Raw genomic sequence first — 27,042 nt, forward strand, 5'->3', positions numbered from 1 at the left:
GAAATACCTCCAAGGAGAGGGAGAAGCATAGTACATTGGACAGGGGGAGAGGCAGCAAGAAGAGGCAAAGGGTAAGGAAATACTTGTATTACACTTACTCTCCGAATTCTCACAACCACCTCAGGCGGCAGGAACTATAATTATCCCCGTTCTGCAGATGGGAAAACTGAGGACCAGTGAGGGTAAGCAACACCCTCAGGTTACCCAGCTGGTAAGTGGCATAGTGTGGATTCAAACCCCGGGTCCAGAGTCCTAACCACAAACGGCTTACATTGCCCATCACTTTTCAAAGGCAGAGAAAGGAGGAGAAGCAGACAGGATTCGTTTTGTTTAACGCTCTGAGGCAGGCACATTCATTCATTATCTCAATGAACCAATGAATTCAATGAATCACTTCATCCTCTTGAGGCAAATATGACCTCCAACTTGAGTTAAGGAAACAGGCTGGCCGAGGTTTGAATCTTTTGCTCAAGGTCTCAGCAAATCTGAAGCAACAGTTTCAAACCCTGGGTTCAGTGTTCAAACCCTAATTCAGCTCATTCCAAACCCATGTTCCACAAGAACAACTCTCAAGTTAGAAATAGTGTTAAAATACTAATGGCCAAAAAACACAGCACATGGGGTTCTAAGAAGGGGAAAACCACACGGGAGAGGATTGAAATGGATTCATTATGTTGATTGGAAATTGGGATATGACTGAGTGAGGAAGTGTTTCAATTTTGTTTGGCCAGGGAAGAACTGAAAACAGGCAGCAGAAAGTGGTTTGGAAATAAACCTACTAAACAAATGCCGGATACTCTTATCTTTACTGGTTGGTTGAGTCTGGGCACAGCCACCCGAACAGAGAGTAGCTAACCTGTCTGTCTGAACCTGGCTTCCCTTGTGCCCAACTGGGACGTGACCGCCAGCAGCGAGGTCCCCATTTGACCGCATCTGACCTTGAAAACTCAGCTTAAATCGCTTTCTTTGATCACTTCTGTCACTCTACAACTCTTAGAACTATAAATGCCATTTTTAATTGAACTTATTTTCGAAGTTACAAAATAATATATGCCTTTTATTTAAAAAATAAACTTCAGAAGATAAGCATGGAAGTAAAAAGGGTGAGGCCCTGTAACTGCTATTACTATCTGCCAAGTAGTCTTCCGGGTCTTTTCTGTGCACATGACAGGAATATGTCAGGATTGTCCAAATCATTTTTGATGATTAAACTCTATGATCAACTATGATTAAATTCTTTGTTATGATAAACATCTTGGTGTATTCCATTCCTATTTGAGATGGAAGAAGAGACCTTTTAAAACCAAAACAATTACATTTCAGGCCCAAGAAAGGTATAAGGCAGAAACATCATTTTAAATGAGAGTTGAAATACTGTTCTCAATTTGCAGAGGGAAATAGAGGATTTGATGAGGAGCACCAGATTATATCCCCTGCAGCAGCTCTCAAGGCCCTCACATAGAGTAAGCATTCAATTAGCACTTCTTGAATGAATGAAAAATTGTCCCCTTTTATGGTGGTTTTATTTTGGGTTAAGTAGTGTCAATACCAAGAATAATAGAAACACATGTTTCCACATATAAGTGTTATAAAGAGTGCTCCAAAGAAAATTACAGATTTTATTATCATCCATTTTGGATCATTTAAGTCAGGATTCACTTCCATTTTTGCTGCAAGTGACATAAAATCAGCCCCGTTGCTTTTTACCACTTTCGAGACTTTGAGCCTTTGCCCCATCATGAGTCACGTGACTTTTCACGCGCGCGTGCTTTGTCCTCTCTAATGAATTGTACACTCTGCAAGGGGGGAAGATTTCTTATGCATTTTCCTCAGCACTTGGTACATGCTCTGCACACAGTAACTGTCAGTAAATGTTTGTTGACCTTACCGAATATTGTGACCGTATTAGTTTGCTAGGGCTACCATAACAAAGAACCACAAACTGGATGGTTTAAACCACAGAAATTTATTGTCTCACAGTTCTGGAGGCGAGATCTGAAATTGGGATGTTGGCAGAATTGGCTCCTTCTGAGGTTCTGAGGGAAGGATCTGTTCCAGGCCTCTCTCCTTGGCTTGTGGATGGCCGTCGTCTCCCTGCATCTCTTCACATCGTCTTCCTTGTGCATATCTGTCTCTGTGTCCAAATTTTCCCTTTTTATGAGGACACCAGTATACTGGATTAGGGCCCGTTCTAATGACCTCATCTTAACTAATTATATCTGCATCAACCCTATTTCCATATAAGGTCGAATTCTGAGGTACTTGGGCTTAGGACTTCGACATATGACTTTTGGGGGGGACACAATTCTACCCATAATTGTGACCTTCCACAGAATCATACAAATTCAGAGTAAGGAGGGGCCTTAAACATCGTTTAGTTTGCCTATCTGATACTTGAATTCTCTCTTACCCTAAGCCAAGAAGAGCATTTAGAATTTTAATAATATTTTTGGTGACAGGATTTTAGGGTTGTTTTTGTTTTTTAACATGTCCGTGTATGCTTTCCAGAGTGGTTCCCACCGCCTAAGCCTCAGAGCCTTCAGAATGTGTGGAACAGGTAAGCACCACCGTGGCAAGCTTACCTTTCAGCAGGGTTGAAGGGACATTTCCCTGGACCTCAGTGCGCTGAACGCCCAGCCCCTGAGCACCTCCATCTGGGGGCCCTAAGCCCCAGGAAGATGCCTCTGGGGAGCCAGCCACCTGTGAGTCTGTTAGTTTTTCTCTATGAACCATTTTACTTTCAGTGAGTTTAGTCATTAAAATTGTTTTGTGCCCCTCAACCATGCCTGAGGCCTCGAGAACGAGGGAGTGTTGGCCTGCAAGAAAACCTAGTGGGTTTATTATTCTCTGACACACAGAAACCAAATAACATCATTGAGTGGCTAAGGGCGGGGGGGCAGCTTGATTCATGGAGGTCATCCTTTCCCAGGCCCTCTCTACGCAGTCTCGGCTCAGACCAGGGCAGACTTTTATTACCAGCTTTCAACAAATCCCTAGTTTCTTTTGCAAAGTAAAACAGATAATAGAGACATTCCCGGAATAGTTAGCTAACTAAGCCGTGCCAGGCAACCTCAGGCCTAAGAAGAACTCAGTGTTTTCGGACAATGACCAATTACAATAACCAGTATTATTTGATCTGAGAGTAATTAGCTGAGGCTCTGTTCTTTCTGCTTCAGTGAGGAGGCTAAAAGGGCAGTGAGGAAGACATCAGAGCAGGGGAAGCGAGCTCAAATGTCAAAGAAAAACACACTCTGGCAGGTGGGGAGGGGGGAAGAGAGCCTCACCGAAAGTCTGAGCGTTGTTCTTCCCTGAAAATGTGGAAGAGTTTAACCCGACCAAATTTTGTTTGATATTTTCCCATACTGACTGTTCTTGTGCTTTAAAAGCCTCCGCGTAGAGTGACTATCAGAGCACAAAATGAAATAGGTGGGAACACAGAGCTATGGACTGGGAGGGACGGTCTCTGCAGGATGCCCGCACACTCCACTCTTACCTTCAAGTGCGCTGTGTCACCTGGAACCCCCGTTGTAGTGGAGACGGGTTCCAGGGAACAGCTGTTCATCACTTCACTCCAGATGTGCAGACCCTCTTGTCAGCATGGCCAGCCTCCCTAACCGCTAGCTAGAGATGTGTGGATTCTAGCTCTGCCCTGCGGCTTTCTTCCATTTCATTACCGGCTTCCGCAATAAATGGTCACTCCAAACCTGCAAACCACCTTAATACCCCATGCTGCTGCTGTGGGCACTGTCGCATGGCAGAAAAAAGTGCCGCGAGCCTCCTGCTATGGTGCCACCAGCCCTTCCTTCTAGACTGAGCGGCACTTGGGTTCGCTGAACATCCCTCTGGCTTTTCTGACCGCACACAACACCCACCACCTCTGCCCATTGCCTCACTCCCAGCAATGCCTTTGCCTTCGCTCAGACTTCTGGCTTCTCTTTGCTCAGATCCTCAAGGCAAGGAGTAACGTCCAGAGACGTGCTAACACAGTAGCCACTAGCCGCATGTGGCTATTTAAATTTAAATTAATTAAAATTAAATGTAACATTCAGCTGCTCAGTTGCACTGGACGCATTTCAAGGGCTCAATAGCCACACGTGAGTAGTGGCTACCATATCAGACGGGGCAGAAATAGAATATTTCCATCATCAGGGAAACTTCTATTGGATGGCACTGACCTAAATTATCACAGGAGAAAGTTCTTGGCTGGGGGAAGGGCTTTGTTGTTGAAAGAGGGATGTTCTGTGGGATGTTTGCAATGTGCCTAGCGGGGTGCTGCGTATTTTATTTCATTTATTCCTCCCAAATCTCATTCCCATTTCAAAGAAGACGAAACTGAGGCTCAAAGAAGTTGAGTAACTTAGCCCAAGTCATCAAGCTGAGTAAGTGGTGGAGCCAGGATTCATCTGGTGATAGGTCTCCGTGGCTTTGGCAGTTGAGTCAGGTTGCCAGTGCTATGAGTAAAAAGCAGCCAAGCTGTCACTGGCTTCTTTACAAGATTTCTGCAGAGGAGCAGGGGAACTGTGCTCCTGCCGGAAATGCCCCTCAGGACCTGGCCTGGAGTTGGATGGTGACCGGACTATCGGGGGCCTGGTGAGTGCATCCTCACTTGTTAGGTTGAGTGGAGAATTACAGACAGCTTCTGTTGTTTCTTCCTGGTGTTGGATGTGTTTCTTATTGGGGGGTCTGCTCCACCTCATCCTAAACTGACAGCATTAAAAAAGCCCCCACTCTCCTGGAACAACAACAAAAATGTCACTATTGAAAAAAACCAATGTTATTTAAATAAAGTCTGCAGCTTAGTTACTAGTATTGTGCCCATATTAACTGCTTAGTTCCGATAATTTGACTACGGTTATATAAGATGTAACATTAGGGGAAGCTGGTGGAACATGTAAGGAAAATCTCCGTATTATTCCTGCAAGTCTTCTGTAAACCTAAAATTACTTCAAAATAAAGACAAATTGAAAAAAAATGCCCACACTATCCCTGCCCTTTTTCTCTTTCCGTGGATCTAGGGGAAAACGACCAAAAAACCCAGTTGAACTCATAGGGACTAGCCTTGTCCTACAAACAGATAAAGCCCTTCCACCGCCCAGGTTGATGGCAGCAATGGCGGTGGGAGATTTTTATACTCAGAGCCAGGCTGAGCTCAGAAATCAAGGCTGCTGCCTCAGGCACCTGAGAACCATGAGATTTCAGACGTGTTGAAGGACAGGCTGGTCGGTGGCACTTTATACAACCACCAAAGGAAAAGCCTGACTTTCATTTTTTCTTATTGTTTATGTTTTTATTCTGGACTTCTAAAATTAAATGTGGATGTCCTCGCACCCAGCACATCTTTTAGGATACATTTACAATTTTAATCCTTTTTACAACTTGTATAACCAATGGGACCTGTAGCAATTCAAATCTGGTGGAGGGAATTTGTTTTCCTTGCACACAGGGACAGGAACTCTCCACAGCTGCTATGGAACCGGAAATTGGTACAACTTCACTAAATGATTTTCTTTTTCTTTTTCTTTTTCTTTTTGGTGAGGAAGATCAGCCCTGAGCTAACATCCGTGCTAATCCTCCTCTTTTTGCTGAGGAAGACTGGCCCTGGGCTAACATGTCTGCCCATCTTCCTTCACTTTATATGGGATGCCGCCACAGCATGGCTTGACAAGCGGTGCCTCGGTGAGCACCCGGGATCCGAACCCAGGCCGCCAGCAGCGCAGCTCGCACACTTAACTGCTACGCCCCGGGGCCGGCCCCTAAATGATTTTCTTAATCGAAAATTTTAACATGTTGTATATCCTTCAACCTGGGAGTTTCGATTCTCAGAATTTGTACTAAGGAAATCATTGCACAAATACACAAAGATTTCTCATTGATGATATTTGTCACAGCATGATTTTAATAACGGCCCCTAACAAGAAAAGAAACAACTTCAATAAGGGTCTCACTATGAAGATTGTGGTGTACTCACATAATGGAACGCTATGCAGCTGTGACAAGTTATGTCCTAGGAGGCTAGTCAGAGTCCTGGGAAGATGCCCAAGATAGTCAAGTGGAAAAAGTAGGTTATAACAGCATGTAGAGGATGGTCCCATTTTTTTGTAAAACAAAAAATATATCTGCATAAAAATAAAGGACTAAAGAAGAAAAAATGAACACCAAAGCAATGATGATTATCTTTGAGTGAAGGGAGTTGTCTCAGAGTGTTGGGATAGTTTTAATTTCCTTTCTCTGCATTTCCTAAGTGTTCTACAATAAGTATGTATGACTTTGGCAATGGACCACTTCTCACTTCTTGAAATGTTACTGGAAGGAGAGGTCCATCAGAGGATTCTTTGTCTTTATTAACAGACTCTCATTAATTGTGTGTGTGGGTTCTCCTAACTCTGCAAGAGACTCCTGGCATGTTCTGTAGTTAACATCACAAGCCTAACAAATAATATTTATTAACATTTAGTCTATATGGAAAGGTGCTGGCAGGCAAATCAATGTTTGTGATGTTCGCTTTTCATGCCAACTTTCATTTCCAAAGTAGAGGTGGTAACCAGTGAAGATCTGTCCTAGTAGGAGTTAGAGGAGGTGGCAAATTGTAGAAATGTGACAATGAAGGCGGTGGATAGTAAGCAAGACTGTAAATGCAGAAAGAAGCAGAATGATACAAACATGGAAATCAATTAATATTTGTGCCCAAAGAAGCAACATCTGTATCCGTGGGCCTCTTTTCTCAGCTCCCAAATAAGAGTGCAATATGCCAATGGCAAGGTGGAGACTATAGGACACTTGCCCAGGTCAGGTTGTCCTGCACGAGTGCCGCTAGTACAGGCTTATATTCAGGAGGGCACAGATTTGGCTTATCCAGGGAAGACCAACATGAACTTGGCTCATGGGAGGAAAAGCTTTCATTTGTATACTTTGCCCTGGTCTATACTTTGCCTATCTCTGCCTCCTGGGGAGCAGGAGAAGTGGGTGGTGGGGGTCATAGTTGGGAGGCCTTGGGACGGGAACAAATCCTGACTGCACTGAAACCTTGCTATAACTTGTGGGAAGGTGAGGGCAAGGTTGGTTAGTTGAAGAGGAAAGTCCTAAAAAAGAAGTCCTCACGTCACCCATCAGGACCTACTCTCCTTTCTTTCATTTATTTGCCTGGTAAAAAGGGCCTGTGCTTGCATGTGTCCCTGCTAACCGGTAGGCTCCATCAGCCTTTCCTGGCTTCCCCAGCCCCCAACATTCACACACAGTCTAGACACAAACAGTATGCATGTCCTGCTAACACAGGACCAAAACTGGTCCCCTAGCCTTCCTTATCCAATCGGATTGCAGTTCCCAAGCCCCTTCTACAGAGCAATTCTGTAACAATTCAATTGTTATGGGCCCGTGGGTGGGAGCGTTGGGAGAGAACAAATCCCTGATTGGGGTGGAGGTGGAAGCTGACACATGCATTGCTCCCCACTCTCCATCACCAGCCACCCAGCCCCTGGAAATTCATAGAGTGGCTGCAGGCCCCAATTTTGGCACGCATTCCGCCCCACCACCCTATAGCGTGCGGCGACCAGCTAGAACTTTTTTCAGGAGATTTTCACTGAATCTCCTTCCAGACCGCCACCAGGCCCTAGTGATGTGTTCCAGCTCCCCACTCCAAGCCCCAATTTATTGGCCTGAAAACCTGTGCCTGGGGAGGGCACCCTGGATGGAGAAAACACCCGCCAGCCCTTCTTCAGCCACAAGCTAATGAGCAGCCTCCAGCCCAGGGGCCCTTCTCTGCTAACGGGCCTGGAAATTTGCAAGGAATGGGGATTTGCAAAGTTCTTCTCTATCTTCAGTCTGTGAAGCAATTACTCCTGAGATTGAGGTACAGTTATTTGTTTATAGAAACAGCTCTATGTCATGGGAATCAGATACCTGACAGTTTCTTATATAAATCTTATGCAAAAATTAGGCAAATTGCAACTCTGGGCCAGGCCTTCCAGCGTCACTGCATCATGGCCCCTGGGAAGGGGAAGGGTGTCAGTTCTTTGTCGCTTTGGTTGGTTTGTATATTCGACATTATATAAGCTCATCGATTTTGGCTTAATTGGGGATTTGCATGGCCACGCACCATAATTCTGAATGTCAGACATCAGTCCTGCAGTTAATTACCTCCTGGGATCTGCAGTTTTCCATCTCGTGGTTTTCCACTCGCAAACCTGTCTGTGGGCTCTAGAGATGGGTGCACTTAAATGATTGGCACTAGATTAGCAAAGACTTTCAAAACATTATAAGTAAGTAGCAAACATGGAGCCCCACAAGGCCCGCCCTCCCGCAGCTTCATATCTGGCCCACTCCCCCTCCTTGTGCCAGCAAGCCAACTGGCCTTTCTTCCCTGCCTTAAACTCACTCTCCTCCCTCCCACCTCCCCAGGGTCTGTAAGAGCAGCACAGATCTCTGCCTGCAGCGCCTGCTCCTCCCCTGCCCCAATTCCTCAGCTCTCAGCGCAAAGGCCACTTCCTCAGGGAAGCCTTCCCTGCCTACCTCTTCCCACACTAAGTCAGGTCTCTGGGCCTTTTTCTTCACGGTGGGACTTAAGCATTTGTATGATCATTTGGTTAGCCTCTGACTGCTCTACTAGACTAAGCTGCTGGAGGCAGAGTCTTGACTGTTTGTCCCAGAGCCAACCACCTACTAGCACATAGTAGTTGCTCAATTAATGGATTTACTCATCTCCAAATTTATAACTCAACATAGGGTCAACTTGAGGATTTGTCTACTGTAATTTGGGAACTTAATTGTCTCTCTTCCTGTGCTCCATCTCAGTGGGAACCAAGACAGTGTCTTAGCTAATAACCCTGGGAGCCGAGCTTCAGAAACACTGTAAATAAGGGTGTTTTCTACCCAAGCTTCCCCCTCCAGAGTCGCCTCTCCCCCTCTTCCCCTTGCAGGATTCTCTGCTCGCAGCGCAGCCTTTGGAGTCCAGAGCCTAAAGCATATTTCCAATGGGGCTTTTCTGCTCGCTGGGAGCTGCTGCGTCCCTGAAAGAAGAATCCTTAATTATATGTTTCTGCTTCTATAATTACAATTCTGAGTCCTTTCTGTATACACGGTGCCAGAGACATGGCAGAGGGTGGGGGCGCTGGATGACAGAAGCTGAGAGTTTTCCCTTCATCTTAGTAACATGACAGGGAAGAGTTTCCCTGTGGGGCTTATTTCCGCTTGCCATCAACGTTACTAATCCCAGGAAAATTCTACTTGAAACACTCTTCTAGCCATCTCCTTTTCTTTCTTCCCCTTTACTTTTCAGAAGGGAGGCCTCTGGAGGAACTTTTTCTCTTCCACTTTTCCAGGTTGGGCAGGGTTCCTGAAGCCGAAGACCTGGCCTCACAGATGCTGAAAAGCTTCCCGAGGGACCGCGTCTCGGCGCAGGAAGCGCTGGCTGACGGTTATTTCAGCGCCCTGCCGGCTCAGCTGCGCCAGCTTGCTGACGGTGCGTCTGTGAGTGTGTGTGCGTGCACACGCGTGAGTCTCAGGGTCTAAGTGTTTTCTCTGAGCGCCGGGGAATCGTAGCATTTGCAACCAGGAGTGAGCTCGGAGATCAGTTGCGTGGGAGAAGTGAGATGGGACCAACCTTGCCTGAGTTTCGCACGAGATTCTCTAAAGCTCGAAAGCGCTGCTGGGTCGAGGTGAGACAGACCTCCGTGTAATGATCCAAACACTTCCACATACACTCGCACGCTCAGAATCAGACGAGATGAAGGCTGCCCCTGAGTCGTTTGCTTTCGCTGGCATCTGCCAGGAGTAGCCAAAGTTTCTAACAACCCCCCTCTCTTTCCCTGGGGAGTAAGATGATAGGTGACATGGATATGTCAGAGAGCAGAGCTGGGCCTTTCTTGCTTGGTAACCTGATGCTGCTGAAGGAAGCGCCGGGGTGGGGCGCTGGGGGCGGGAGCGCCCGCCCAGGCCAGACGCCCATGGGAAACACAAGTTCCCCTGAAATCAGCTCTGCTGCCTGGGCCTGAAGTCATCCTCCAAATCTGAAATCTGCTGAGGGATCATGTGGCTGGAGCGCTGCTCAGGTTTCTCAGAATGTGGCCGGGAAGGGCCATGCGGAGGACGTGGGCAGTGCGGTCACGGCCCCGGCTGTTTGGGTGACTATCCTTAGGTGGGGTTTCCTTGAAAACATCCACCATGCAACAGAAAACAGTTTTTAGAAGTCCTAAGCCGGAAAGAAGAAAGCTAAGAAGGAAAGGCTAGGGGCTCAGGCTGGGAGGAGGGCGCAGGGATAGGGTGCGGAGGGCGAGGATGGGGCCAGGGCGGGAGGCACTGCCCGGGAGCCTTCGACAGCCGCGCCGGCCGCAGTCCCCAGGATTGGCCAGAAGCGCGGCTCGCCTGCATCCAGCACAGTCCCGCAACGGTCCAAGGCTCTTAGCTTGGGATGTCTTGAGGTATGTTATTATTAAAGTGAGTCATTTAGGATCTCCAAAAAAAACCATAATCATCCAACGGGGGTTAACGTCTTACTTAACCCTGTGAGAAGTCATTCGTCAATATTTATTAAGTTGCCATTAAGTGTCAAGAACATATTAAGTGCTATAAAAATTGAGGAAAAAAAGAGCCTTGTCCTTGACCTCGAGAATCCTCCAGAGTGGGAGGAAAAGAGGGTGAGGAAGAGGAAACAGGGACCCTTGTACACGTGGCAGCACAAATCACATCTCAACAGCCCGAGTCTGTGCATAATGAGCTGCAGATGGTCAGAGAATACGTGTGTACTGAAGGCGGTTCTTTGGAGGAACCAGAATAACTCAAGGGAGAGGGATTAGACCGGAGGTGAATCTGGACTGGAATTTGGAAGGAGGGGACGGACGTGGTTTGGCATGTGGGTGGAGTAAGAGACATTCCAGGCGACTGCAGTTCTCACCCCTTCCTGCTACCTCACCCCCACCACATCCCCATCGCTCCCCCGCTCCCATCCCAGCACCCTCTTCCCAGTCTGAGCCCCTGCATCCCTCCTTCTTAGCTTTCTTCTCTTGGGCTGGGGACTGCTAACTACCACTTCAGGCAAATATACACACTTGGGCGTACACACACACACTCAGAGACTCTCACTCACACACACACACTCTCTCACACACACACATACTCACACTCCCCTCTCTCCACTTAAAGAAACTTCCCCACTGCCCTCCTCCAGGATCTATTATTCTACATACTGAGAACCGTTGTCGGGGACCTTCAAAGTTGTCTGGGCCCCAGCTTCTGCAGGAGGAGAGTCATTAGGAAGAAACAATCACTGTGCCACCTGAAGGGAGGGTGGAAACTTGGGTTTGATTCTTCCTGGCCACCGAAGCAAAGCCACCAATAGAGGGGCTCTGCACATGCATCTCTGTGTGTCTGTCTGTCCTCTGCGTGTGTGCTCACGGGCACATAAAAGTGTAAGAGAGAGACCGATCTGTATTCCTTCTCTGTTCGCCCAGCCACAGAGCCCAAATCTACTTTGACACTTATAGAAAAATGAAAAGATGGAATCTTGCAGGAGCCTGCCTGCAGTGGGGGGAGACAGGAGTGCTCACAGCAGGAGGGAAGTTGACTTTTCTTTATACATATAGGGGTTTTTCCATGCAGAGTTTAAATTATGCCTGATAAAAGGAGTTTCGTGGATGTTTCAGTTCTTTCAAATTCTCCTGGCTTCCTCCCAATTAAATGAGGTTTGTCAAAGCCACAGGGCTCTGCTGCCGCTGCCTCGGCCGACAAGCACTTCCTGCAGCGACATCGCGAATCCCTGAGGGAGAAGATGAAAGGGCCGGCGCCAGGAGACAGGGGGAGGATGGTGGGGGGTGTATGTGTGCATGTGGGAGGGGGTGCAGAAGCAGCTTTAGAGACAGACCAACAGATAGGACGTGGGACAAGTAGACAGGGAAAGCAAAGCTCCCAGGAAAATTGGAAAGAAAAATAGAGGGAGAGAGAGAAGCAGCTGGGGCCACAGCTTGTGCGCCTTGACCCCAGTGACCCTCCCCATGGACACGTCCACTAAGGGATGTGCTCTCCTGGCCTGGCAGGGCCAGCCTATGTTTTCACTGCCCACAGCAATGAGCCTTTATTAAGAGCCTCCTTGGCAGACAGGGAGCACCTGTCTGGTTGTCAACGTTCCCAACCTGCAGGGACACAGAATCTCCATCCCCAGGATGGGCTGCCCCAGGCCGAAGAATTTGGCAGAAATAAGACATGCTCTTGTGAGTGGTTTGTAAAGAAAGTTGCATAATTATGCAAGAAATGTTGCTCTCTGGTGGCATTTCAGTATGGAATCATTTAGGGGTTTATATTTATATCATTTTATTATTCTGGTTTTATTCTGGTTGCGGGATAACAAAGTTGTCACTTTAAAATATATTCGGTTTCCCCTTTGATCTGGGAGATGCCAGCTCGTATTGTCTGCCCTCTGACGAAGACAATTTAAGCATGAAACCTGTGGCTGGGAAATGTGTGAAGAGTGGAAAGACAGCCTAAATTCCCAGTGGAAGAGTGGCATGGAAATTCCCCAAGAAATTCAAGATCGCTCCCATCCGTCCATGTCTGTTTTCACGAAGCTGAGAAATCCTGAACGACACTCTCTCTAGGTTGTGGCAGCAAGCTGATGGCCAGAGGAAATGGGGGCTTACTTGCCATGAGAATCCAGGGATTCCAGGATTGGTTCTCTTCTGGAGAGCTCTCTGAGGGGGAGAAGTGTGAATGTTAAAATGGCAGGCAGGCGGGAACTTCTGCCAAGTGCTGACATCGTCCCTGCTTGACTCTTGAACACCTGAAGAAACATTTGTTGAAGGAGAAATTATTGGTAGTCTCTCTCAAAACACACCCAACAGCAAGCTAATTGCTTTTGCAGATGGCCAGGGAGATGTTCTTCCCACTCAGTGCCCGGCTTACGGCTGCACTTGTGATCCTCAGGCTGAGGCAGCAGCAGGATGTCAGCTGGGGCTGCCAGGACCTAAAATTAGGCCAGTGGCAACTTCTCTAATCTTAGCTGCAGGTTCAGCTTCTTCGTTTAATTCCCTCTGCCCTCAGCATGAACTTGGGCTCTGGGAAATGAGGACTGTGTAATGATTTGGGGGTAGGGGGAGTAGAAAATCATTAAGCTGCCCCTTCTAGAAATAGGCTCCACTCCGTTCCTGCAGGGAGCCTTCCAAATGTTACCCTTGGAAAGTGAAGACTGATTTTGGAAGCTAGCCATTGTGAACCACAGACACTGATCCCCAAAAGTACGTTTTTATCTGGGGCCGTGAATGCCACGCGATTTAAGAGTCTGGTCCTTAAGCCCCAGGCCTTGATCGTCAGGACATCAAAGGCTGTCTCTCTGTGGGTTGCTCCCATTCTGCTTTTCCAATCCCAGGCTTGAGTCTTTCCCATTTCTTCCTGGACTAAATCCCCCTTTTCCTTTAAAACAGGTTTCAGCATCTTAGGAAAAAGAAAAATCCTAAAACTTAAAAGCTTACAATTGTTTCACAAGTAGTTTTGCAAAAACAACTTGCCAGAGTCCTTCTTATGGTCGTCCGCCCCTTACTTGTGGGGATGGAAGAGGCCGTGGCATTGGCCTCCAGCCGCATCACACCACCTGGTATCTGTACATACGCTGGTGGTTCCTCAGCCCTCAGCGAGCCTTATTCATATTGCCCCATCAAAATCTGAGTGATTTTTTGTTTTTTTCCAATAAAAGAACCTCAGCCTTTCTTTTAATATTATGTCTTTAATATATTTGAAGATCCTTTGGTATCACTTTCCAAAGGTCACTTTTCTAGGCTGAATTCCTTTGACCCCCTTCCATATAGATTCTATTTCTCTCACTCTTTAATCATTTTGTTTCATTATTCTATTCTGAACCTATCTCAATTATTTTGTTTATCTCTGAGACTATGGACCCAATGTAGACTCAGGTTTCTAACATAGTGGGAGAATTATGTTCCAGCGCATTCACGGAAGACCTACTGAGGGTCTATTAGGCGTGATATTGAGGGATACAAAAGTGAATTAGCCATAGACACTGTCCTCAAAGAGCTTACAATCCTTAGGAAATGAGACAATTATATAAACAGCCACAGATCAAATGTAAAGTACTCTGGGTGTTAGGAGGAGGTGAGATTAACTCTGGTTGTGGGGATCCAGGATGGCTCTGTGAGTGGGTCTTGAAAGATCATGGGGCCTGGATGGTTGGGACGGAAGGACATCCAGAGAGAGGAATGTCACCCTCCTTGCAATACGATCTAATGTCGTTCTGAAGGTGTCTTCTTTTTAATAATGGTTGCACAATCCTGACTCATATTCTATCCTAGTTTTTACTCCTTATCATTGTATGCCTTCTTGCAACAATTTAAACATTCTTTAACACGTACTAGTGAAATTTAGTTTAGCTCTTTTTATGCTGACGATACAAATCTGTTCTGTTTGTTGCTTTTATTGTCTAGTCTATTCAAACTTTAACCAGAATACTTTGTCATTCTAGAGGCCAGGTTTCAGGGCTTGGGGATGATGGGGACAAAGAAAGGGAGATTCTGAGCCAGGTCTCTCAACTCCATTCTGCTTCTAGGAGTTTCTAACCTAACTCAGACCACTCTCTCTACCTTTTAAATCCTCCATTAATCAGTACTTAAGAAGCCATACATTAAGAAGCAAGTTAGGAAGTGTCCTCCATCACACACTTCTTCACCTGCTATGCACAAAGCTGTCCTCAACTGATTTTAACGCATTAGACGAGATTTGGGGTTGAGACTTGGCTTATGGTGTTGCACAGAGTTGTGTTGCCAGGAGAAGTCTGGGTAAACCAAGTCCCTCAACCCCACTAAGCCGTTAAATTGGTTCAATTTGTTAGCATTTGGGGCTGAAAGAGTCTCCAAGTAAAGACAAACCATTCAGGAAAGAGTTAGAGACCCATTGAGTGGGAAAGGATCTTAGAGACTCACTATTCCAAATCTTCATTGTCAGATGAGTCCCTGACACCAGGAAAGAATAATGGTAGCTGCCATTTATTGGGCATCTCTGTGCTTTACAGAAATTCCCATTCAATCTGTATCCTAACTGGTGAGGCTGGAGTTATTATCCTCATGTTACATATTAGAAAGTTGGGACTGAGGGAGGCTAAGTAAATTGCTCAAAGTCATGCGGCTAGTAAGTGGAAGGGCCAAGATTTGACTTCAAGCCAGACTCCCAAGCCACTCTCTTCCCAGTCTTCATTGCTGCTTGTTAAATATCACATGGGAATTTGGTAGAAAAACTAAGATTAGAAGCAAGATCTTGACTCCCAGCCCTCTGACCTTTCCACCATCTCATGCTCTGTCTATGTTTATCTTAAAGCCTGCCCAGGAAAGATTCCACGTGTCTCCAGGTAACATGTTTAATATCTCACAATTAAAAGGGCTCAAATTTATGTTTAATAGAGACTCATGCCCCTGACCTCTTCCTCAGTCCTCAACGTCATCTTGTCTTAGTTCCTGTTCTTTTTCTGTTTGTTTTTGTTTTTGTTTTTTTTGTGAGGAAGATTAGCCCTAAGCTAACATCTGTTGCCAATCCTCCCCTTTATGCTGAGGAAGACTGGCCCTGGGCTAACATCCGTGCCCATCTTCCTCCACTTTATAGGGGACGTCGCCACAGCATGGCCTGACAAGGGTGCGTCCGTGCGCACCCAGGATCTGAACCCGTGAACCCTGGGCCGCCGCAGCGGAGCACGCGAACGACCTCTATGTCACCGGGCAAGCCCTTCTTTTTCTGTTTTTTGGGATTTTTTTTGGTAACACACAATCACCGTTGAGTTTTAAAATTTCTTAATCAATAGTGGTTATTTTTTCGTTTCACTATAACTCATTCAATTGTATAAGAAAAATATCAAGAATCCAATGGAAAATTGGGCAAAGGCATTAATTAGCAATTTATGTAAAGGAAAAAAAAGAGCATATTAACACATAGAATAAATAGACAGCCTTACTAGTGATGAAATAGATACAAATAACTGTTAAAGTAGTTATTTTTCCCCTCGGCCTAATGACTCCCAGTGCTGGTGAGGTTGTGGTGAAGTGATTCTCTGCTGATGGTGGTGTAAGCTGGGGCAACATTTGCAAAGCATTGTGGCAAGCACATCAGGAGAAATGGTCACATCACAGAAATGGTCACAACCTCCAATCCTATACTTTCATTCCTGGAATTATCCGAAGAAACAATTGAGCAGGGAAAAAAAAACCTAGATGCATAAAAATGTTCATTGCAGTGTTGTCTGTAATTTAAAAAAATTGTGCAATAAAAATAAAAGAAACAATCTAAATATTCAACACTAGAGAACCGGATGGACAAATGTTGGTATACTGACTGAGCATACAGTACTATGTAACCGTTTACAGTGATAATTCACAGGAGTGGGTGGTGATATGGAGATGTTTACGCTATGACAGGAGCTAAAGGAAGTAGGATACAAAATTGCATATTGTAGTGTACCTGTGAAAGTGTACTATGCATATCAACAAAGCTGAAAGCTCATGTACAAATATAGAAATGCTCTTCTAGTTTAGGGGGACTGTGGGTAATTTCTTTCCTTTTTCAAAGTGTTCTGTAATGTTGATGTTACATTGTGTTTACTGTTTAAAAGATGAGGTAAGACAAATGGTACAGGGAGCCCAAGCTCTGGATTGACAGTTAAAGGACCTGAGTTTTCTTCTTTTTTCCCAGCATAACATGCCTTATTGGCCTTCCTAAACCTCAATTTCTCAATCTACACAATGGGTTAACACTAGTTTCCTTTACCCCAGATTGATAGAATATTTACTTTATAAAGCTTTTAACTTACTGAATGCAAGACTGTTCATATAAATGTGGTCCTGGGAGAATGAGCGGCGGGAGGGAGAGGAAAAGATAAATAGGCACTAATTAATTTTAAAAGGAAAGATCATCCACTTTAATCGGAAATGCACATGTGCTGTGCCCCTAGTCAGAGTTTTAAGAGCACTCCGTGTTAGTTAGCAACTTCAATTTAAAGCACTGTGTGATCCTGTGGGCTTTGAAGATATGAAGCTTATCCACGCACATACACACACACACACACACACACACACACACACACGAACTCAGATTACCGCGGAGTCACGAGGCGGCGTGCACTCTGGATAATTAAATGCACTAAGCAGCTCGGGCTGATGGATTGATGATGTGTAAGAGCAGCACAAAGACCACGTGACAAGGGAAATTACAAGACATTTTGAAATGATGGTTTAATTTCCAAGCTTTCTTTTCAACTTGGACTTTCTCTTTTAGCCATTATGGGCGAGTAAAGAGATTTGATTATCTCGTTTCCTGTGAAAGGTTATTTAGCTCCTCAATCCTATTAAGTCACTTTCTGCACTCCAGTGCACCGGAGCCCTCACCAGGTTATCAGCCCAGGAAGAGTGAATGGAGACAGCAGGATCAGATTTCTAAAGGAAGGAAAGTCACAGCTAAGTTTGAAAGGGGTGACAGCCAGCAGCCAGGAGCTTAGGAACTCAATTAGATTGAAAGACAACTATCTCATTATCTCGTTCCGAAATGATCTAAATACATAAGAATCTAAAAGTTTTAAATAAACTTGTCCTACTGACTGTCTAGATGACTGAATTTCCCTTCTCAAAAATTTTTTAAACGCCCTCTTGCGTATTTATTTATTCTAAGCGCAAAGCAGCTGCGATAATTATGCTGTCAGACTCAGGAAGCTAATGACAGTCAGGCGGATGGAAGGGTTTGCGTTTGTGAGGTTGCTGGGGAGAGCCGCTCCGCTGCTTTTCCCTTCTTTCTTTTGTTCCCCCCTTGTTTTCCTTTTCTGTTTCTTTGAGTTGGGAAGGAGAATCGAGCAGTCCACTGCCAAGTTGGAATCCCTTTGATTAACTCCCTTTGGTTGCTGTCCTGGCACCGTTCTGCCAGATAATGTTTCTCTTTCTCTCTCTTCTCTCCTTTCTTCTTCTTCCTCCTCTTTTTCTCTTCTCCAACTTCCACCTTCTTCCTCTTCCTCTCTCTCCCTCAATCCCTCTCTTTCCCTCTCTCTCTCCCTTTTATTGCCTCTTTCCCTCTTCCCTGTCTCCCCCTCTTTCCCTCTCTCTCTCTCTCCCCCTCTTTCCCTCTCTCTCTCTCTCCCCCTCTTTCCCTCTTCCCTCTCTCCTTGCTTTTGAGGAGCTGCTGCTTTTCAGGGGCAAGGAAGACTGAGGGAAATCTTCATGCCACTGTCCCCAAGGCAAGAGGACACTTCTCCCCAAGGGAAGTTCCTATGATGGTTTGGACTTGAGTTGATTTGAGAGTAATCTGTAAAGTTTACATGCTGTTTATTTTAACTCTTTGACTGTTTATGCTATGACATGAGCTAAAAGAAAGTAGAATACGAAATTACAAATTATAATGTTCCTGTGGAAATGTATTATGCATATCAACAAAACCTGATGCCTCCTCTTTCCAGCCCAGCAAATACATAACTCCAAACCAAGAGTCAGGGCCACTGATGACCCACGGCATCGGAGGCAGAAGTCTAGGCCCAGCGAGGCAGAGCCAGCATTGCAGGTTTATTTCTTCCCTCTGGGTGTGAGCAGCTTCCAGCAAACAATATTGTTAAGGCATTTTATGCTTTCAGTGCGCCAAAACTAGAAGCTTTTCTTTTTGTTAAATTGTGAGATATTTAGAGCAACCCAGGTTTGTGCAGACTGTGGGCCTTGGAGAAGCAACACCTGAGTGGAAGGATGCCCTGGGCGGGTTGTGTGGACGTGCCTTGGGGACAGTGTGGCTGCTGCCTCTTGCTGTTTTTCTCAGATGGTATCTATGCTGATGCTTGTAACAGTGGCTAACTAGTCATTAAAAATACATTGTGTATCAGGAACAACCCAAGATGCTTTGCATGTATTATCTTCTTTAAACTTAGAGCAATCTGCCTGGAAGTTTTATTATCCCCATTTTGCAGATGTTAACTTTTGGAGGACTTGGCCCATATCTTTAGCATAGTAAGCACCCAGGAACAACACACATTTAGCAAACACAGGCATTTATAAAAATGCGAACTACCAGCCTTCCAAACTAACCAAATACACAAATCAGAGGACAAAGGTAGTGTGTATAAATATATATATATAAATATATACTTCAATTTTTTTTTTTTAATTTTCAAAAGTTGCCCCTTAGAGTCTGTTTACAGAGACTGTGTAATGTATCTCATGTAACAGGACTTGAAACTTTCCAAAACATCTCTGGGCCAGCGTGACAGTCACTGCCTATCATCACTGGGACTAATGTCCAGACTCCTTGGCTTGATATTAACTCCCCTGGTTCCAACCTATTTTCCTAACTTTATCTCTGGTCTGTCTTGCTCTAACCAGGCATGATTATTTGCAGTTCTCTCCAACACTTTCCTTCCTCCAGGCCTTTGCTCATACTGATCCCCCAGCGAGGAATATCCTCCCTGAAGTCCTTGACTGTTGAGAGCATGGTCATCCTTCACGGCTCAAAGGGTGCTGGTCCATGTTTTTTCCTGCTCCTCAGTAGACCTTGGAAAGGGGCTGTCACCATTCTGTGTTTGCACCTCACTTTTGGCCCTTGTTTGTAGTGTATGTGTCTCTCCCAGTTCTATTCCTGTTTTTACCACCTTCCACACCTAGCACTATGCTTTACCCAGTGTTCATTTGATAGACATGCATGGAATTGAGTTGAATAGGAGGCACTTAACAACTATTAGTGCATTCAGTAAAGTGAGTTATCCAGGAGTCAGCGTAAATAATTGGTGGATAAGTCTGGCTCATGTTTTGATGTCTCTTCGGGTGAAAAATATTACAACAGAAGTAAAAAATACAACATGAAAGATCCCAGGAAATAAAATATCGATGCTTTTCTCTTTTCCTCCCTATAGAGGAGTCTTTGTTTACGGTCTCAGGAGTGAGGCTAAAGCCAGAAATGTGTGACCTTTTGCCCTCCTACCGGAAAGGTCGTCACCCAGGCCGGCTTAGGAAAGGCTGGTGAAAAGAAAGGCGACGTCACCAAGATCCTTCCAGGTACGTGGTCCCAACAGTGAGGCTCCTTATGGACAGAATTGAAAATCGATCGCTGCCAGATGGAGACGACATTGTTCACGGAGTCGGAGCACCTCTTTTCTTTGTCTGGCTCTTCATTCCTACCCTGGGGACTGCTGGCCCGGCCTCTTCAGGCTGAGAAAGGAGGATGGCAGTGTGCATCATGTGTCTCTCCCACTCCCAGAGAAGCAGTCGGACTAAGACAGAACTACAGGCCATCGTAAGGCCTTCAGCTGACACATGGAGTAAAGGAGCACTCTGGCACATTGTATTCCCTTCGCTACACAGTTCGCTCTGTCGGCTGATAGGGCAAAGCCAGAGGTCAGGGTGACCAACTGTCCCCATTTGCTTGAATCTGAGGGGTGTCCTGGATTGTGGGACGTTCAGTGCTAAAACTCACACTGTCCCAGGTAAACCAGGATGGTTGGTCACCGTATGGTGCAAATTACCACCTGGCCGGCCCCCACCTGGCTCAGAGTCTGGCCCGCCCAGGAGGTGGTTTTAGAGGATCCAGTCACCGCTCTCCAGGCTTCTTAGGCCACCCTTTCTGCACAGGAGTCACAGGGAGTCCTCTCATTCAGGGGGAGTTCTGGGAACACAAGGGCCTGATGGAGAGGCCGGAGCCATCCACAAACATCACAGACACAGCTGCTTGCAGGAGTCTCCTCAGTCAGCCCAGGGCATCCCAGCCTTCCAAAGTAATCTTGAGGAGGAAGGGGTGCTGTGGAGGGTTTTCCCAAAGGCACCATACCCTAAAGGGAGTTCTGCTGGTAAGCACAGGAAGCCAGGTGGGACAGCTCTGAAAGCCACCATAGTACAGACACTGCTAGGTGTTACAAGAGCACTTCCCACGCTGGGCCTTCCATGGTGGGTGGAGAGGACAGTAATCTAGATAGAGGAATCGAGGGGGACCCATACCCAGAGCCAGCCAGCCAGCCCTTTAGGTAAGCTACAAGCATTGGACTATGATTTGGCCACCATAGCTTGGCTGTGCTTCCTAACAGAACTTCTGGGGCCTAGATGGTATCCACTGGCATACTCCCTACACCGCCACTTGCCTCGCCACGTCATTCACATGGCAGGATTCAGCTCTTCACCACTTTCTCTTGGATCTCTCTCTGGCTGCTGATATTTAAAGGCCCATACACATCTAAGGATGTCTGCCTTCTGGATTTTCTAAGATCGTTGTGCTTAGAAATATGGAAAGATCAGGGAAGTTTAAAATTACAGCTGTTTCCTCAGAGCATTTTTTGAAATACCTAAGTTTTTGTTTTGACAATATACAATTGAAATTACAATAGGCAATACAATAATATGGTACTTCCCAAGCAAAATATTTTCTAGAGCAGAGATTTTACTGTGTAATTATGCCATTTTAAACCCACTAGTTATGAAAATAGGATGTACTTTAGCTACATTCTATAAAGTGAAGGATTTGCCCTTCGTAAAATTATCAAAGACATTGAATGGTAATGGTCTCAGATCGTTGTGCTCCATTAGCATTACTATTATTTCTTTTGTTGTTGTTATTTTGTTTTACTAAGCAGCCAGAAGGTAGAAAGATAATCTTGCCTCTCTGATCTACAGTGACTTTCCACAAAGAATTGTTACCTGTAGATATAAATTGGCCACAATAGAAAATCAATTAAATGCTGAGTCAGAGTTGATGCCTGTGCCAGCAATGGAAGAAGGGAGGAGGCAGACTTAGCCACTATAGGAGTAATCTCGTGATGTCCCCAGGCCCTTGGTGCTAATGTAAGGAGATAAAACCCATAGGAGATGAACCACAATAGGGAAAAAAGCTAGAGCAATTAAATTGTTTAGTAAACGGCTTGGGATCAGCCAAATCGGGGAGCTCTGGAGTTGAAGAGACCCACAGACACTTGGGGCCTGTAAGTCTTTTCCACTAAATTGAATTTATGTTAAAATATTCACTTTTCAGGAGATTCAAAATGTAAATTGGGATATTAGGACTTGTAACTGTCAGCAATGCCTGAAAATTAAGACTCTTAAAAGATCCTCAAAATGTCAGTTTCAGGTATGGAAAAAATGTGTACCAATGCCTGCAATAGAGAAACAGAAGGGAAATAAAGGTACTGGGTACACACCACGTGCCAGGCCGTTTACACGTACTATTTCAAGGCTTGGCATGTTTTGAACAGTGGGGTGTGGTGAGGTACAACTGTGGTTTGTACACCCAGAGATAGATTTTGGTTATTTTTAAAACTTTCTTAGTTTTTATTACCAGGGGTAAGAAACTACTTCTGTTATAATTTATTATCACCATTTCTATCAATATATATAATTCTATTGATAACTTTGCAATAGCGTTTGACAGGTTTTCTTACTAAATCTGTACGATGTTATTCATTATTTTGATTTTGTTTATTCTTCATTTACTTCCAGGGCTACATTACTGCTATTTCAGTTTTAATATGCTTGAGTTTACTAAGAAGCTTCAAATCTAACTCCACACTGGACCAGGGGTTTTATACCATCACCTGTGACCTGAAATCTTTTAAATATGAGATCCAAGGCAATGGTCATAATACTTGAAGAAAAAGCAATAGAAGGTTATTGCTATTGTCATTTGCCTAAAATTTAAAGGTGATTGGCTCAAAAATTAGACATAGACTGAAATAGTCTGAGAAGAGAACTTCTGAATAACTTCATCCATTTTGTGATTTGATAGAGAGACTTCTGGGCTGGAAGGACCACAGGATGGATGGAGACTGACAACTGAAAGAATTGGGAGCCAGAGCTGGTGCTTAGAGAGGCCTGTCCCTCCTGTGTTCACTCACAATTTCTCCCAACAAAAGGACTTCTGTGGCAAGGAGAGGATTAGTCTAAAGTTTAGAAAAAGTCTCCAGGAAAGATGGTTTCTTGGGTAAAGTTGTCGACAGAAAGACTTGCTTAAGACTCTTTGTTATGATTTCCTAGGGGGCGCTTCCTCCTTCCCTAACTGGATTATAAACACATTACCACCCCACCCCAGCCAGATTTGAGGAGTTTGGATTGAGCTGCTGGTTAGAATTAAATTTCGAGCTATCTCCTCTTTCTACTGAATCCTAATTGTCTGTGATGATAGCAGAAGTGATGAGGAATCTAAGCTCTGATTTGATGGTAGAGATACTGAATAAATAGATAGGAGCAAAGAATTGCAAAGACGTAATTCAAGCCCTGTTGCACCATCAGACACACGTGCATGTGTGCACTCACATAACCATCAAATAAAATGAGAGATCTGTCTCGGCTAGCTTAGGTATCACTTTTTACAATGACTCATTCTGAAAGAAGCCAGGGAAATTCAAATTACTTTGTCTAGGGATCGTCTACTCAGAAAATGTAGTAGCCTAGAAACCAGAGACCTCTATATATCCTTTAGAAAAACAAAGAGGAACTAATTAAGAGAGAATTAAACAGTAGTACCTATCCACCCAAAGTCTGAGATGGAAGAAGGAAAAATGCATACAAACAGTCCAAAGAAATCTACCTTAGTGAGTATTTGATGTTAGAAAGGCATTTGACAAAGCCTGTCCAGATATACCTGAAAGATGAAACCATGTGGGCTGGTTGATGGGGCAGATGTCTGTGCTCAAAGAATGGTGGTCATGCAGCCTAGAGACAGGCCGATAGTGGTGTGGTACAAGGTTTGGTCTTGAGTCCCATTCTGGTCAAATATTTTTATTAATCACTTGAACAAAATCAGAGAAGGTGCATGATTTATTTATACAACTCGTTGAAGTAAGTACTGTTATCATTAATTTATTATTTCCATTTTACAAAAGAGGAAACTGAGGCTCAGAGAAGTTAAATAACTCCTCCATGGTAGTACACCAGAGTTAGGGTACAAATCTCAGATCTGGCTGTCTCCAATATCTGTGATCTTTCTAGTAATCACATACCTATCAAATCTGCAGAATACTCAACTCTTGAAGAGGCAGCTGATATTTAGCATTAGACTATGATTCAAAAGACTGAGACCTTGCTAAAAGCTAATGTGTACCACTACACATCTATTAGAATGGCCAAATTCTGGAACACTGACAACTCGAAATGCTGATGAGGATGTGGAGCAACAGGAACTCTCACTGGTTGTTGCTGAGAATGCAAAATGGTAGAGCCACTTTGGAAGAGTTTGGTGGTTTCTTACAAAACTAAACATGCTCTTACCATAGATCCAGCAACCGTGCTCCTGGATATTTACCCAAAGGAGCTGAAAACTTATGTCCACACAAAAACCTGCACACAGATGTTTATAGCAGCTTTATTCATAATTGCCAAAACTGGGTAACAACCAAGATGTCCTTCAGTAGGTGAATGGATAAATAAACTGTACTACATCTAGACAATGAAGTATTATTCAATGCTAAAAAGAAATGAGCTTTTCAAGTCATGAAAAGACATGGAGGAAACTTAAATGCTTATTACTACGTGAAAGAAGCCAATCTGAAAAGGCTACAGATTGTATGATTCCAACTATATAACATTCTGGAAGAGGCAAAACTATAGAGACAGTAAAAAGATCAGTGGTGGCTGGGGGTTAGGAGGGAGGGAGTGATGAACAGACAGAGCACAGAGGGTTTTTAGGGCAGTGAAACTATGCATGATATGATAATGGTGGATACATGTCATTATAAATTTGTCCAAACCTATACAATATATAACACTAGGAATGAATCCTAACATAAACTACTGACTTTAGATGATAATGATGTGTCAATGTAGATTCATCAGTTGTAACAAATGTACTGCTCTGGTGGGAGATGTTGATAATAGGGAAGGCTGCACGTGTGTGGGGGCAGGGGGTATATGGGAAATTTCTGTAACTTCTGCTGAATATTGCTATGAACCTAAAATTGCTCTAAAAAATAAAGTGTATTAAAAATACATAAAAAAGCTAAAGAGCAACAAGCCAATACAACATTTATTCCTATCAAATTTCATCTGATCTAATTTCTTACACTTTAGGCTTAAAATGTCAACAAGTTAATTAAGGCTGTGACTTAGTGGAAATCGGCACTTTTTAAGTACAGTATGAATTAATAGTTTGTCTGACTGCCCACAAAAAATAATGGTAATACTTTTAGGTGATATACGTGAAGGAATAAGAGAGTCCCAGAGAAGGGAAATGGTTTACTCTCTACTGATCAGATCACATCTAAATTATTGTTAAGTTTAACTCTGCCCATCACACTTTGAAAGAAACATCATGTTGAAGTATTTACTGTGCATCTGTTAGTTTACAGAGCTAATCCTGTTTCCTCCTCTTAACAAGACCAAGAGGTAGGTGTAGTTGTTCCCCTCTTTGCAGAGAAGAACAGAGTCAAGTTTAAGTAGCTAGAATTTGATGCTTAGACTCTCTGTCTTCAAAATCTGTACTGTCCTCACCCTCAACCCCAACTCTGTTGCATGCTCTAAGGAGGGCTGCTAGGAGAATAGGGGGCCTGGAGACCAAGGCACAGGAGGAAGAGCCCAAAATAGAAAACCCAGGGGGCAGAGGAACGCCCTCCAGAGGACTGAGGGTTTTACGGAGCCAAGGGGCTGGCCCTCCTGGGGGGCTGCAGAGCCAGGACAAGTACATTGAAAGCTCAGAGGTGCTACTTTTTTTTTTTTTTTTTTGTGAGGAAGATCAGCCCTGAGCTAACATCCATGCTAATCCTCCTCTTTTTGCTGAGGAAGACTGGCTCTGAGCTAACATCTATTGCCAATCCTCCTCCTTTTTTTCCCCAAAGCCCCAGTAGATAGTTGTATGTTATAGTTGCACATCTCAGAGTTGCTACTTTTGATGCCTCAGGAAGAGTTCTCGAACACTTTCACCTGTCCACCAGTGGAATGAGCTCCCACAGCAGTAGAGGACTTCCTCTGCACTTGGGAGGTATGGAAAGCTGTAGGAGGGAGTCCACATTGGAGATTAGAACAGCTGACCTCTAAGGGCCCGTCTCAATCCAAGATTGTCTAATAAAGACTTTTGAACAGCTGTGGAGAGGCTATACTTGGAATTACAGTAAGATCCTATTGTTGCAAGAACAAGTAGACTTTTCTTTTTAAAGAATATTTTCTTTAAGTAGAAATTGACAAAATTACCCTCTTTAATTATAATGGAAGATAAGTCATGCTTGGGCTTCCTTCTTTTTCTCTTTTAATTAATGGATTTGCCTATTCAAAAGCTTAATAAAAATTATATATAAAACACCAAAACATCATTACAATCTTCCTTCCTTCCTTGATTTTGTACAAGGAGCATTCCTGGTGTTTGTGCAGAGTTTTTGTTGATTCTCTTGTATAGACATACACCTGACTTTTAAAAACATAATTTATTTTTGTTCCATTTGATATGTTATTTTAGTGATGCTTATTTTTTCCATCACCAGTGCTACTCACCTAATGTTTTTGACTCCCAGGCTCCATAATTGGGTGGCACTTCCTGGCCATCTGGTGGGAGGAAGGGCAGCGTGATAAGCTGGCCAATGAGTGAAAGTGATATGTGTCACTTCTGAGCCGAGCATTCCTTTGATTGCCAGTGCGGGACCCTCCAGATCTCTCTTTATTTTTCCCTCTGTTACAACGACCAGCAACATTCAAGATGGTCCCAGAATGAGAAAACATAGAACAGAATCCCCAGATGACATATGATGAATGTATAGTGGGAAAGAGAAATAAAACATTATTTTAAGCCACTAATATTTTGGAGTTATTTATTGCTGCAGTGTAACCAAGTGTATCCTGACTAGTACTGGGTCACAGAAAACACAGACCTGCCATGTCCAACATGGTAATTACCAGCTACCTGTGACGATTTATATTTAAACTTAAATTTAATTAAGTTAAAATTTCAGTTCCTCAATCACACTAACCACATTTTAAGGACTCAATAGCCACATGTGGCTAGTGGCTACCGTGATGCACAATGCAGATACAGAACATTTCCATCATTGCAGAAAGTGTTGTTCAACAGGGCTGACAGAGAGAGGTAGCATTTTTATGAGAGTTGGTAATGATATCTTCTAACATTTCTTGTTATTTTAAGTGCACA

At 44.3% G+C, this 27,042-nt stretch overlaps 1 protein-coding gene across 3 annotated transcripts in view; it reads left to right on the plus strand.

The window, feature by feature from the left end:
- Positions 1-24,542, plus strand: part of CDK15 (cyclin dependent kinase 15) — an 89,770-nt gene extending 65,228 nt beyond the window's left edge. For 2 of the 3 annotated variants that reach the window (XM_058549612.1, XM_058549613.1), the window contains exons 11-12: positions 2,509-2,557; positions 4,324-4,455. In XM_058549612.1, the coding sequence (XP_058405595.1) occupies positions 2,509-2,557; positions 4,324-4,336 (62 nt within the window). In that variant the 3' untranslated portion in view covers positions 4,337-4,455. Of the gene's footprint in view, positions 1-2,508; positions 2,558-4,323; positions 4,456-9,314; positions 9,455-19,846; positions 19,989-22,412 lie in introns of those variants that run through there. The other variant, XM_058549616.1, reaches the window with a different exon arrangement.
- Positions 24,543-27,042: the final 2,500 nt, after the last annotated feature.

The sequence above is a fragment of the Diceros bicornis genome, chromosome 10 (genome assembly GCF_020826845.1).
Source record: "Diceros bicornis minor isolate mBicDic1 chromosome 10, mDicBic1.mat.cur, whole genome shotgun sequence".
Lineage (NCBI taxonomy): Eukaryota > Metazoa > Chordata > Mammalia > Perissodactyla > Rhinocerotidae > Diceros > Diceros bicornis.